The 13,620-nt window shown below is 42.5% G+C and overlaps 1 protein-coding gene across 1 annotated transcript in view; it reads left to right on the top strand.

Moving 5' to 3' along the window:
* The first annotated feature begins 391 nt into the window (after positions 1–391).
* PRG4 (proteoglycan 4) overlaps positions 392–13,620 on the top strand; it is a 42,240-nt gene continuing 29,011 nt past the window's right edge. Inside the window, exons 1-4 of the mRNA XM_083445257.1 lie at positions 392–469; positions 1,567–1,665; positions 5,975–6,097; positions 8,866–8,985. Of these exons, the coding sequence (XP_083301383.1) occupies positions 1,593–1,665; positions 5,975–6,097; positions 8,866–8,985 (316 nt within the window). The 5' untranslated portion in view covers positions 392–469; positions 1,567–1,592. The remainder of the gene's footprint in view (positions 470–1,566; positions 1,666–5,974; positions 6,098–8,865; positions 8,986–13,620) is intronic.

Raw genomic sequence — 13,620 nt, 5'->3', positions numbered from 1 at the left:
CTTTAACAGGGGCTACAGTAACCCACAATCAGTGGTACTCCTTCACACTCTCCCCAAAACAATGTGACTATATACTTCAACATGTACTTCACATTTTAAAGTTTCTCTTTTGTTTTATTTGACATGATGATTTGCTGCTGCTACTCAGTACAAATGCCTGCCAGATCCATCTCTTCTCTCGGGACAGTTTGTTCGCTTAACTAGAATATTCTAAATGTGTTGACTAATAAGTCTAAATTTATTTATTTTTCATAGTCATTTTTCTTAATGGGAGTGTTTTCCAGATGGTGCTGTCTAGTCTTCTGGGATGGTTTCCAATAGATGTGGAAAATTTGCTGTCATGGGTTGTCACAGTTGGTTTTGTCTAACATGCTGCCTAATTAGTTCATCCCAATAGATTCTCACCAATATATACCGGTATATATAAGCATTTGGAGAACCACTGCAAACAGAAACAGCCATTGGGAGGGTAAGCATAACATCTCTTTTCTGTTACAGAACTTTGTTCAAAGGGTTCATACCCTTTAAGGACACCCAGAAACAAAATGTTGAGAATGTAATGGATAAATATAGACTACAATGTAAGGGTGATACACCCAACCAAGTCATAAACCGAGTAGACCCACTGAAATCAATGGACTTTCAGTGGGTCTACTCTGAGTAGGATTTAGTTGGGTAGTCCTCTTGATTATTTTAAGCATTGTTTGGGATTGACAGATCTTTTTGTGTGGAAAGATTAGGCATACATTTTAAAAGATTATAATTATAGGTATATATACAGGGTAGAAATGAAATATAAATAATTAGTATGTGGTTTGAAACAAATAATATTTCTAAAAAAAAACCATAGGAAAAATTTCATGTTACAAATTTTATTGTATAATATAGTAAACTATATTATATCATATAATATATATGAGCTGTGAAATATAATTTATGTAGTGATAAGAATGAAGGTGATAATAGGTTCAATATATATTTAAAAGTAACCCAAAGTTATTGAATGTGTTCATTTTGTGCATGCCCATTTTATCTTTAGAAATTGTTAAAAAAGAGTATGCATTGGATCCCATGAGTTTTAGATATTATTCATTTTACAGAGCTGAGTGTGCTTGAACATATGTGCATAACTTACTTTATATCTTCAATCATAATATGACTTTTTAAACCTCTTCGGGGTTTTTTTTAAAATGAATAATGGTATATAAGTATTTTTATAAATAAATCTACATAGAATTTATCTAGCACTTCTCTTTGGCAAAGTATGTTATAGGCTCTGACTTCTTGAATCTTCTGCTACATATTCTTCATGCTCAGCTGATATGACATATATAATTTATATGCATTTTCCTAGGTCAATGTTAAAATGGCAATTCTGTCCACACTTACTTGGGAGCAAGTCCCACTGAACTCAGTGTAGCTTACTTCTAAGTAGACATTGTACAGGATTGCCCTGTGAGCTTACAAATAACATATCAGATCAAAATTATGAACAGTGTATATATCGGCATGTTGGAATTATGATGATGAAAATAATAATAAACTTTTTATTTTGTTTATTTTAAGGAAAGAGGTATTCCCTGAAAATCACCATGGCATGGAATATATATAGGATCGCCCTTATTTTGCTTTCAGTGTTCCTGGCACAGCAAGTTTCTTCACAAGGTATTGTAAAATGTCAAGCAAAAGCAATATTTTTTGAGGAGCTAATGACTCACGGCTCAACCCATAACTAGTTTGAAGCAAAGTATTAAGATTTAATCAGAATAAAAGCACATTTAGGCAACCATAATGCTGGAGCTTGTGCTTATAATGGCCATGTGAATTTTGTCAAGAAATATTACAAATACAATCTTTGGAATAATTGTTTTTATTTTTGAATTTATACAGTACTACAAAAAATACTCAATTTTAAAATAGCACATCTTCTTTCAAGTTTCTGTAATATTCATAATGTGTGCATAATACAGAAACTAGGGGTATGGTGAAGTTAAAGTTAAGAACTTTCTGAGTCCTACTAAAGAGGAAATAATTTATGACCCTTACAAGGATTTAACTTTGACTAAACTGTGTGCAATGGCCTGGGGTGTGCATCAGTTTCCATTCATTACAGTCTAAGAATCTGATCTCTTTATTTTTTGCTGTTTTTCATCCATGGTGAAGATGTCCCTAATGAAGGATAGAAATTAAGGGTTTTATGTTGTATCAGTGTGTGGCACACCTTGTGGTTTCAGTGAACTGTAAGAAGTCACTTAATGTCTATACTTCGGCTACACTCTCTGTTAGAAACCAGATCGTGTCTTCTCAAATGCTTATACAGTGGTTTACTTAAACTTCACAAAACAATTTATATGTTTCAATTCTTCCTCTGAAATGTTATGGTCATATGTCTGTCCAATTTGTCTTGTTTCAAAAAGTATGACCATTGTCTTCCGTATTGTGTACATGCTGTTTCTTGTCGTGTCTGGTTGCGACTCCTTGTCTTGAGTAATTTCATTTGGCTTGTCTACTAAGTGTTTGGTCTTCGTTGGTCAAAGTGAAGGATGCCTTGGTGCAGTGAACAACTCAATAACAAGTCAATAAGTCCAACACACACACACCATTTGCCTAGAATCATACTCTTCATCCGATTCTGTACTAGCCCTGTAGTAGCCCCAAACCGAGGCTGTTGTGATCCTAGTGAGATTTCCTATCTGGGTTTGAACATTAAATAGTTGTTCAATCTGACAGAGGAAAATGTTTCTATGGATCACACATGTCTTTTGCTTGGAACTGAAACTGTGAATCAGTGGTGTGTGGCCAGTGGACTAGGGCGACTAAGCTAGTCCCGTAAATGCTCCCCTGGTGCCTCCTTCTCAAAGCCCTGGAAGCGTCTGCCTGGCTTAGGAAGGGAGGCACAATACTCTGATGAGTCCAAGAGTCCTCTCTTCACCTTCCCAAAGCCCTCCTGTCTTTGGGAAGGAGGCAGGAGGGCTGCAGTATCCTGTCAGAGGCCCAGCACATCCTTTCCAATGCCCAGGGCTTACGAAGGGAGGCATGATGCTCACGCACGTGACATTAACATGTCGTGACATTGCAAATGCACCTGCCTGCTCCCTGAATCGCCCTCGCAAGTTGGCACCTCTGGCTGTAACTGTTCCCCTATGATAAAAACTCACAACAAGCCACTGTAATGGATGGTGAGCCCTTTGAGAGTTTGCTTCATTTGGCAAATTGTGGGCAATCCTGTTTTTATGAGTATATGGAGCCATGCTGGAGATGCCAAATGAGGGGCAACCATTTTTGAACTGACTGTAGATGTAAGCATTGCTCTTCCTTTTCATCCAAGTCTTTTCTTGTCGATGTACCTCTAGACCACTACCACAATATCATAAAATCAGATTGGCATAGGAATATAGGAAATTCCCTTATACTGAGTCAGACCCTTCGTCCTTCTAGTTCTGTATTGTCCACACTGAGTGGCAGTGACCCGCTAGGGCAGGCACACCCAAACTTCGCCCTCCGGCTGTTTTGGGGCTACAACTCCCATCATCCCTAGCTAACAGGGCCAGTGGTCAGGGATGATGGGAATTGTAGTCCCAAAACAGCTGGAGGGCCAAGTTTGGCCATGCCTGCCCTAGGGATTCAGACAGCCTCCCTTACTAAGCAACCTGGATTTTCTGCATGCAGAACAGATGCTCCACCACTGCCTTAACTACCCTTTTTTTGTTGCTAAAACCAGAGTAGATGTCAGCTAGTTTCATGACATAAGAAAAGTGAACATGATGCTGGAGTATAAACACAGCCTACCTCTGATATATTGTAGGCACTGTGTGGCAATTGGAGTTAAGCAAATATTTGCTTAAAAGATGAGGTTGCTGTAACAGTGGATAGTCCATGTTCTGGACAATCCTTCCTTGGAGAAAGGGCGACTGCCTGAAGGACTCAGAACAGTGAGTCTCCAAATATATGAAATAACTACCCAATTCCAATGAGATAGCAGGGTCATATTAAGCAAGACTGAAATGTTTTCAGTGAATAATGAGCATAGTGGAATGGTTTTTGGCTGAAGGGCTTGCAAAAGCACAAAATTATTTTAAGGACTGATATGATCCAGTGAATTGTGCATGTTGTCCAAGAACCAGAACCAAATATAATATCCTTACGACAATAACAGATTTTCCACAGTAGAATACCCTATTTTATATAGCTCAGGTGCGCCAACTTGAATAGAATATTGAGGGGCCCCAGGTAAGCCCCACTCTGCATAACTGGTCACATGATGTGGCACACAGACGTCATTTGAATGGCAGTGCCCATCAGATATGTTAGGGGGGGCAGCAACAAAGAGACCTCGGCTCCTAGGAGTTGGCTCCTGTGATATAGCTCAAGTGATGGGAGCAAACCTCTAACGTGTTTTCTGTTACTGAACTCTGTTCTTTGGCAACACAGTGGGCTGCAACCAATTTTAGTTCTACTTAGCATAGGCCCATTGAAATGAATGGATATGGTTAACTTAATTTCCATTGGTCTACTCATAAAACCTAGCTGAATACTTAACCGAGGCATAGGCAAAAACGGCCCTCCAGATGTTTTGAGAATACAATTCCCATCATTCCTGACCAGTGGTCCTGCTAGCTAGGGATGATGGGAGTTGTAGTCCCAAAACATCTGGAGGGCTGAGTTTGCCTATGCCTGACTTAACCCATAATGCTTCAACTGGCTATGTAAGCAATTTCTTCTTTTTTAGGTCAAATCGTTTTTGTTTTTGTTAAAGAACCCATATAACCTCACAACTCTGGATATCAAATTAGCTGCTTACTTTAGTAGGGTGTTCAAGATAAAGCAAAATGTCACTGATGTCAGCATTGAACTATGTTCAGTTCATACCAACCTGCAGAATATATTAAAGCAATTCTTAATCAAACAGATGTAGGTGAGATCCAAAGCACCCTGGATACAAGCCCACATGAGCACAGTGGGGTTGCCCAGTTTCTGATAGGGGTTGGAGGCCACAGCTTCCCCACTTTCTCTGGCAAAAGGAAGAATTTGGTGACTATGACAGGAGCTAGGTTGAAGCTATAATAAATAAATAATAATAATAATAATAATAATAATAATAATAATAATAAGTGGTCTGGTCCATGGGGTCACAAAGAGTCAGACACGACTAAACAACAACAGCAATACCTTTATTGTCAATGTACAACTGAGCCTCCCTCCGCTCCCCTTCCCTCCCCACCCCACAAACACTCGATCTCATTGCACTCTGTGTGCTTGTCGCACAACACACCAATCCCGAAAGTCAGTTGCACTATATTATTTTCCATTCAGCACCCTAACAGCCCATGTTTTTTAGCCTGTTGGTACGACTGATTACACTTCTATATCTCCTGCCCGAGGGTAGAAGATTAAAGAGGTGCTGGCCGCGGTGTGAATCGTCCCTGAGAAGTTTTCTCGCTCTCCTAAGGCATCGATCCCTTGCGATGTCATCTAGCGGGCTCAGGGGACAGCCCATGATACCATGTGCTATGTTCACCACCCTCTGTAAAGGCTTTGTGTCCGTGGCTGTCAAGCCAACGTACCACACTGTGACACAATATTAGAGGACACTTTCTATTGTGGAAGGTCATCAATTGTTGTTTAACATTGTTCTTTCGCAAGACCTTGAGGAAATGGAGTCTCTGTTGGGCCTTCCTAACCACCTGAGTTATATTGTTTTTCCAAGTGAGGTCTTCACTAAGGTAAACTCCCAGGAATTTAAAGGAAGAGACTCTCTCCACACAACCTGCCCTGATATACAACAGGGCTAGTTCCCCTCTCTTCCTCCGAAAGTCCAACACCATCTATATGATTCATCATATTACAATAAATATGCATGATTTTTTTAAAAAAATGGTGAGGGGAAACAACGCAACAATGGTTTGCCGTTTGTTCTTTTCTAACGTACGATTCTGGTTTGGCAATGTTTACAGCCATATTGTGTGATTTTTAGATATATCAAGCTGTGCAGGGAGATGTGGGGAAGGGTATTCTAGGAATCATGGCTGCCAGTGTGATAGTAGCTGCCTTCTCTACATGGAGTGCTGCCCAGATTACAAGACAAGCTGTGTTGGAGGTAAGTCTTTGACCGCAGACATTTTTTAAAGCTCCGGTATGAATAAGCACGGGTACGTTCACTTAAGGCAGTGGTTTTCAAACTCTTTGGGGGAGTTTATTAGGGATTTTCCCAAGAAGATGATCATGAATGGTAGATGAGCTGCACTGAAAGTAGGGATGTTAGTTTCAGTTTCCCCCCGTTTTCTCTCCTTTTTGTGGTATTAAGTTCTGTTCTCCCCATTAGTTTGTCTTGTGTGTGCATGTATAGCCACATGAAAATTCATCAGCATTCTCCTAGTACTCTTTTGAATGCAATTTTGCCTAATAAAATGCAGTTTTTTGTGTTATTTTTACTGATGCATTTTTATGCACATTAACTAGTGTACATATTACTTGGGCGAAGAACTGCCTTGCAAAATTCAGAGTAGTGCAAGCCTCTTAATTTGCGCATTGTTTCAAGACTTGTGAATTAGGTAAAGGTAAAGGTAAAGGGACCCATGACCATTAGGTCTAGTTGTGGCCGACTCTGGGGTTGCACGCTCATCTGGCTTTATTGGCCGAGGGAGCCGGCATACAGCTTCTGGGTCATGTGGCCAGCATGACTAAGCCACTTCTGGTGAACCAGAACAGCGCACGGAACTGCCGTTTACCTTCCCGCAGGAGCGGTACCTATTTATTTACTTGCACTTTGAGGTGCTTTCAAACTTCTAGGTTGGCAGGAGCAGGGACCGAGCAACAGGAGCTCACCCTGTCGCAGGGATTCGAACCGCTGACCTTCTGATCGGCAAGCCCTAGGCTCTGTGGTTTAACCTACAGCGCCACCCATGTCCCTGTGAATTAGGTAGGTTTGCCTTTAAATGGGAACGGAACCAAAATTCCCCCTGCCTCCATCCCTGCCTGCAAGTCAGTAAGTCTGACCTGATCTTCTCCTGTCATATGCAGTTGCAAGAGGGTCGGGTGCATGTCAAGATGGGGAGTCCTATCAGTTTGTGTATGGTCAACATATAAGCTATACAACTATACAATGTACATGAATTCACCAGCAAATATGCTGTGGGACTCCTTAGAAGAAGAACAAGTTGATTTTGAATTGGGGAAAAGTTCCATAATGGTAGAAAGCAGTGACAGCTCCACGTTGAGGGGTTATACGTAGATGGGCCTCCTCAGGAATATCCGCTGGTGTTAGCAGTGGCTGTGGCAGAGCTCCAAGGGTGGCTAGGACCTGCCTTTTTAATTTTTTGCAATGGCCACAGCAGCCAACCCAGAGGGCATTCTGGGAAATATGCAGTAAATGGTTGCTTGCAGACCTAGCCACTTGATATGAGAGGAGACCCTGAGAAGACATCAGGGCTGTTGGACCCCGCATGATCCCTCTAGAATGCTAGGTGGAAGTTTGAATAACCACTGCCTTAAGATCCTTCTCTTTGGTACATGTTACTTGTTGTCTTGTGTTTTGGATGTTCCTTTTTGTGTCACCTCTTCTCTCTCTCTCTCTCTCTCTCTCTCTCTCTCATATTGGTGAATATTTTTCATTGTGATCTGCAAACTCAGTCCTGCCAGTTCTCCTGGCACAATTTTGAGACGCGTATGAGTAATTCCTGTGGGTGGTGGTAGAAACATGTAATGCCATGTGAATAACTTCTACATGCAATTTGTTCCTGTGTGGTACTCCTCAGGGAACCAAAGTGCACTTCACAGTACAACTGGTGAACAAATATTACGGATTCCCAGTCATGGGAATCATCCAAGAGGGACTCAATAGTTTCTTAAAATCATGTTGTGGAAATTGAGCTTCTTGCATTCCGAAAGCTTTATATGCATGCCTTTTTAAGTGTCCTGTATTTTTCGAGTACGTTATTTAGATTTCAGTGCAAACAGACACATTTGGCTGAATCTTGCCAGTGCTAAGTCAATACGAGCAAACTCTCTGGTTCCTTGTTAGCTGCATTACATAGCAAGCAATTCAAATCAGCTGGCGTTCCAATATATGCCATATATTTTGTGACAGTGGGCTTTGCAGTACCAATAGCCATAGACACAATAGTCTTATAGACATGTTCCACAACTGCTTGCCAGACAAATAGACAAAGATGTACATAACATGCTGTATTTTCCCTGTTGGTTTTTCTCCAGCATGAAGTCAAAGAATATAAAAAGATATGTATCATTCACACACTATACCTAATATACTACGGTATTAACTTTCAAATGACATGAAATGATAAACGACAAGATTCTTCTGAGATTTTCTCATTAGAATAACACAGGAATAATGAGGATGGGTTAAAGAGGACCACAGCATAGATTCTAAAGGATATCCATTAGTGAATTTGAACTAGCACAGATGATATAAATAAATTCAGAGATCCTTGATTCATGATGGCACCGATTGTTCTTTTTACATGAAAAAATTCAAGGTTGTATCCAATGAAGTCTCTTTGTTGAATGTTCTTTGATCAAGTGCGGGCTTTGATCAGTGGATCAGGGAGGGAGGAGCTTCTTGCTGGCTCCGCCCCTGCAGTTCCACCATGACACCTCCCACACTGTTCTGGAGGGTCCACCAACCCTCAGAAGTGCACAGCAGCAGGGAGGGGCAATCGACACATATCACCTTCCACCCTGTACCGCTGGTGAAGGTCTCTGTTGGATCACAGTGCCTTCCCTAAGTGAAGGGACAGCTTTGGAAACACCCTCAAATATATGACCCAGATAGCATCCTCATTCAAACAGATTTCCTTCATGCAGGTGAAGAAAACGGTACTAACATTCTTTCATCATCCTGTGTAGAACTGTCTTGCAAAGGACGTTGCTCTGAGAGTTTTGAAAGGGGGAGACCGTGCGACTGTGATGCAGACTGTGACAGATACGGCAAGTGTTGTCCAGATTACGAAGAAGCATGTTTAGTAGGTGAGTGTCGTAAGCACTTCGTTGCCTTTCAAGCTCAAGAGGCTAATCAAAGGATCGACCTCAGGATCTATTCCCAATGTCAATACCGCAACACAGCTCAGTTGCTAGAGCACGAGGCTCCTAATCTCAGGGCTGTGGGTTCAAGCCCCACAATGGGCAAAAGATTCCTGCATTGCAGGGCAATAGCTAGATGACCCTTGCGGTCCTTTCCAATTCCACAGGTCTATGATTCTAGAACCAGAACTTCTGCTTTTAACTATATGATTGCCAGTTATCAATTTTGTTATAATGGTTATATCATCTGTCGTCTAAACCACTGAGTCTCTTGTGTATGCCGATCAGAAAGTCGGCGGTTTGAATGCCCGCAACAGAGTGAGCTCCCGTTGCTCTGTCCCAGCTCCTGCCAACCTAGCAGTTTGAAAGCGCACCAGTGCAAGTAGATAAATAGCTACCGCTGTGGCAGGAAGGTAAATGGTGTTTCCATGTCCTCTGGTTTCCGTCACGGTGTCCCGTTGCGCCAGAAGCGGTTTAGTCATGCTGGCTACATGACCTGGAAAGCTGTCTGTGGACAAACGCAGGCTCCCTCAGCCTGAAAGCGAGATGAGCACTGCAACCGCACAGTCGCCTTTGATTGGACTTAACCATCCAGGGGTCCTTTACCTTTACAGTGGTACCTTGTGTTACGTACTGTCCCCCTTACGAATGCTTCAGGTTACGCACTCCGCTAACCCGGAAGTAGATGCCCCTTGTTGCGAACTTTGCCCCAGGATGTGAGCGGAAATTGCACTCCAGCAGTGCGGCAGCAGCAGGAGGCGCCATTAGCGAAAGCGCACCTCATGTTACGAGCGGTTTCCGGTTACGAACGGACCTCTGGAACGGATTAAGTTCGTAACTGGAGGTACCACTGTACCTATAATACAAGCTGGGGAATTTTCATGTGTTGGCAGGGGAGTGAGGCAATTGGCTGTCTTCTGGGCAATGCACCAGATGAAAATAACTGAACCCGCAATGGGGCTGTGTACATTTTAGAACAGGGTCTATTCCCATAGTTCCTGTTATTGGACAAAGTTAATCAGCTTCTTCTGTGACACCTCATCCCAGTTACGGGTGTTATATAGACAGGGAGTTGGGTAAGCCTGAAACCCGGTGGTATTCTCAAGGGGCACATAGGAATTTGCATCGAGCTGAGTCAGACTATTGGTCTATCTAACTCGGTACTGTCTACTCCAGCAGTGACTGACCTGTGGTTTGCCAAATGTTGTTAGATTCCAACTCCCATTAGCCCCGGTTGGGATTGCCAATGGTCAGGATTTTATGGGAGTTGCAGTCCAACAGCATTTGCAAGGTCATCTACACAACAGGGACTGGCAGTGGCTCTCCAGGGTTTCAGACAGAAGTCATGGAACTGCTAGGATCTGAACATGGGATCTTTCATGTGCTTTGACACTGAGCTATAACCTTTCTCCAAGGTCGAAGCTTGCCATTGCTTCATTACAGGAGGAAGTTCAGGACACTGCTGCAATGAGGACAAAATGTACAGTCCACTGGGTGGAACTATCCCTACAGCAAGATGCAATGTGGCTCTAGGAGCCTTTGCAATATCCTGTTCTCCTTCCACCTGCACTCACCAGCAATAATGCTGAACATTCAGCCAGTTATACTATAAAACAGCAAAACTAACAAAAACAGTGGAGAATCAAAAGTTTGTGGAGTTCCATTTATTTATTTTCAAATTATTTTTATCCTTTATATGCCATCCACACCCACATTTACTGCCTCCTGTTTAACCCAGTCTGGATTTTCAGCAGACATAACTTCATTTGGCTTCAGTGGAGCCATGCCAGGGTAGAATTTGGTTGTAATAAAGGGGTAATAGAGTGGCCATGCCATGGCAGAATGCTGTGGAAAAATGGCCTTGTTTGCCCCTAAGATAGTCCAGAGGGAATAAATGCTCTGTGAGTTTCCATTCAACAACAACAACAAAATCATTCGTTTAAAGTCAACTCCCAATTTCCCTGCCTCCACCAGGACAATAAAGTCTTTTGGTGGCAGATGATACTCTCAGAACCTAGGTCTCTGTTGAACAAATGCAAAGCGTTTCGGCAACTGGCATGTGTGTTTAGCATGACCTAAACCATTTGGCAACTGCAAAGGCCCATGCCATTGCAAAGTTTACTGCAAAGATTACCCTGAACCTGTTGCACCAAGTTGCCAGGTCAATGAAGCACCATTTTAACTCCCCACATATGCTCTGAAACAGGGCTCAGCAAACTTTTTCAGCAGGGGGCCGGTCCACTGTCCCTCAGACCTTGTGGGGGGCACACAGTCCTCCCCAAAACAAAATGGCGGCCACCTCCAAAAGAACGGGGAAAAGGATATAAAGTGATTCAAAAACAGAAAGGTCTATTTTATTTGTTGTTAAGAAAAAAAATGTTTCAAAAAGTTCCTTCTTTTCCAGACACTCTTAAGTCTTGGTTGTTATTAATTTATTTCTTTTGCTGGTATGTTGCTGTAGATCAGGGGTCAGCAAACTTTTTCAGCAGGGGGCCGGTCCACTGTCCCTGAGACCTTGTGGGGGGCCAGACTATATTTTTTTGGGGGGGGATGAATGAATTCCTATGCCCCACAAACAACCCAGAGATACATTTTAAATTAAAGGACACACTCTACTCATGTAAAAACACGCTGATTCCTGGACTGTCCATGGGCCGAATTTAGAAGGCAATTGGGCCGGATCTGGCCCCCAGGTGTTCGTTTGCCTACCCATGCTCTGAAGCAACGCTTAAGCTGAGAATAGTGTGGCTGATTTTAAATCACAGCTCATAGATGCCAGCTCCATCCCAGGACACTTTGCTAAGGGGTCTCTTGAGATTAGAGCTAGCCTTGGAGAGTGGATCTTTGGCTTGTTTCTCTGAAGGGTGAAATGTACAGAGGCAAACCACCCCCCCCCTCCACCTCATGTCTTCATCTTCCTGGAGAAGGGGGAAATGGAGCATAGCCGTTTTGGATGTACGACATCAATATTTTTGTTTTTACACACTGTTTATTTTTTAAAGGAAGGGGGCATAGTGTTATTCGCTATTCACTGTTATTGCTGCCTGTAATGTTAGAGTAATATATGGGGCGGGATGAAAACAAGTCCAGAGGAACACAAAACGGAAATAAACAGGAAGCAAATGTTAAGGTCTAAACTAAAGCTGCCAGTCATCTGCCCCACTATGTTAAATCCACCGGCCACCTAGGAAGATCTCTGCTTCCCAATGTTCCATTACTGCTAAATAAATAAAAAATACTTTGTTGTGTTGATGAAACATCCGGAGGGGGATGTCTTAAGCTCATTGCACAGATTCCAAATAATGTAGAAGTATCAGCCTGCAACTGAGTCTATCAAAATGAGAATGTGGGTTCTCACTTCTTTGTGGGTTTTGTTATGTACTGAAGTTCTCACCCTGGGCCAGCAGGGGGATACTGTAGATAGTTTTCACTCAGGTCCACATATGCAAATAAGGGATTGAAAGTGACGTTCAGTGATTGGATAGTTACAGAAAATGGTTACTGTTGCGTTCTAGTGGAGCTCTATATAAGCAGGCTGGCTGAACCCTTCAGTTCAGTTCTTTTCTGGCCTGTGAATAAACAAGAGCTGTTTGAAGAATCACTGTGTTGTCTGATATGCTCGCCCACAACTTAACAGGTTTTCTCATGCTGCTTTCCTTGAATATACATTATAATGCATATTATACCTAAAGCAGTCACATCCGGAGATTAAGGGTTGCATTCACTGTTAAGTCATATTTAGAAATAGATCCTCTGAACTTATTGGACATGACATACAGGTCCACTGGTTTCAGTGCATATATACTGTTTGCAATATTTGTGAACTTATTGATTTTTCTTTTAATATGTAACACGGTATATATAATAACTACCTAAATATGCGTCACTTGTCAAAATGAATATTAGGCCTCATTCCGCCTCATGCCCCTAGGGTGCAGGCTAGCTGAATGTGGACATCCATAAGCATAACATCTACTTATTGCTACCCCAATTGAACTGATCCTGCTTAAGTTGTTACCTGGAAGGATATGATTTTGGAACAGCAGCTTACAAGGGCAGAGCAGTATAGAGAACTGTGCGTAAAGCTCTTCTGCAAACATTAAATTTTAAAAATATTGGTACTTTTGGTGAGGCAGCACAGCAGAATGTGGCAAATCAGAGGTGAAGCCTGGGGAGTTAAAAATGAGACATAAGAAAACTAGTTTTTGGGAAACTAGCATTTGCAAAAGTAACATTTTTGAAAAGAAATATTAAAAAATTACAATTGTCCAGTAGCACCTTAAAGGTACCCCTGCCCGTACGGGCCAGTCTTGACAGACTCTAGGGTTGTGCGCCCATCTCACTTAAGAGGCCGGGGGGCAGCGCTGTCCGAAGACACTTCCGGGTCACGTGGCCAGCGTGACAATGCCGCATCTGGCGAGCCAGCGCAGCACACGGAACGCCGTTTACCTTCCCGCCAGTAAGCGGTCCCTATTTATCTACTTGCACCCGGAGGTGCTTTCGAACTGCTAGGTTGGCAGGCGCTGGGACCGAGCAATGGGAGCGCACCCCGCCGTGGGGATTCGAACCGCCGACCTTTTG

The sequence above is a fragment of the Podarcis tiliguerta genome, assembly GCF_965153285.1.
Source record: "Podarcis tiliguerta genome assembly, chromosome: 6".
In the NCBI taxonomy this organism is placed as follows: domain Eukaryota; kingdom Metazoa; phylum Chordata; class Lepidosauria; order Squamata; family Lacertidae; genus Podarcis; species Podarcis tiliguerta.
The sequence above is the reverse complement of the archived record's forward strand: the minus strand, read 5'-3'. Positions and strand labels throughout refer to the sequence as shown.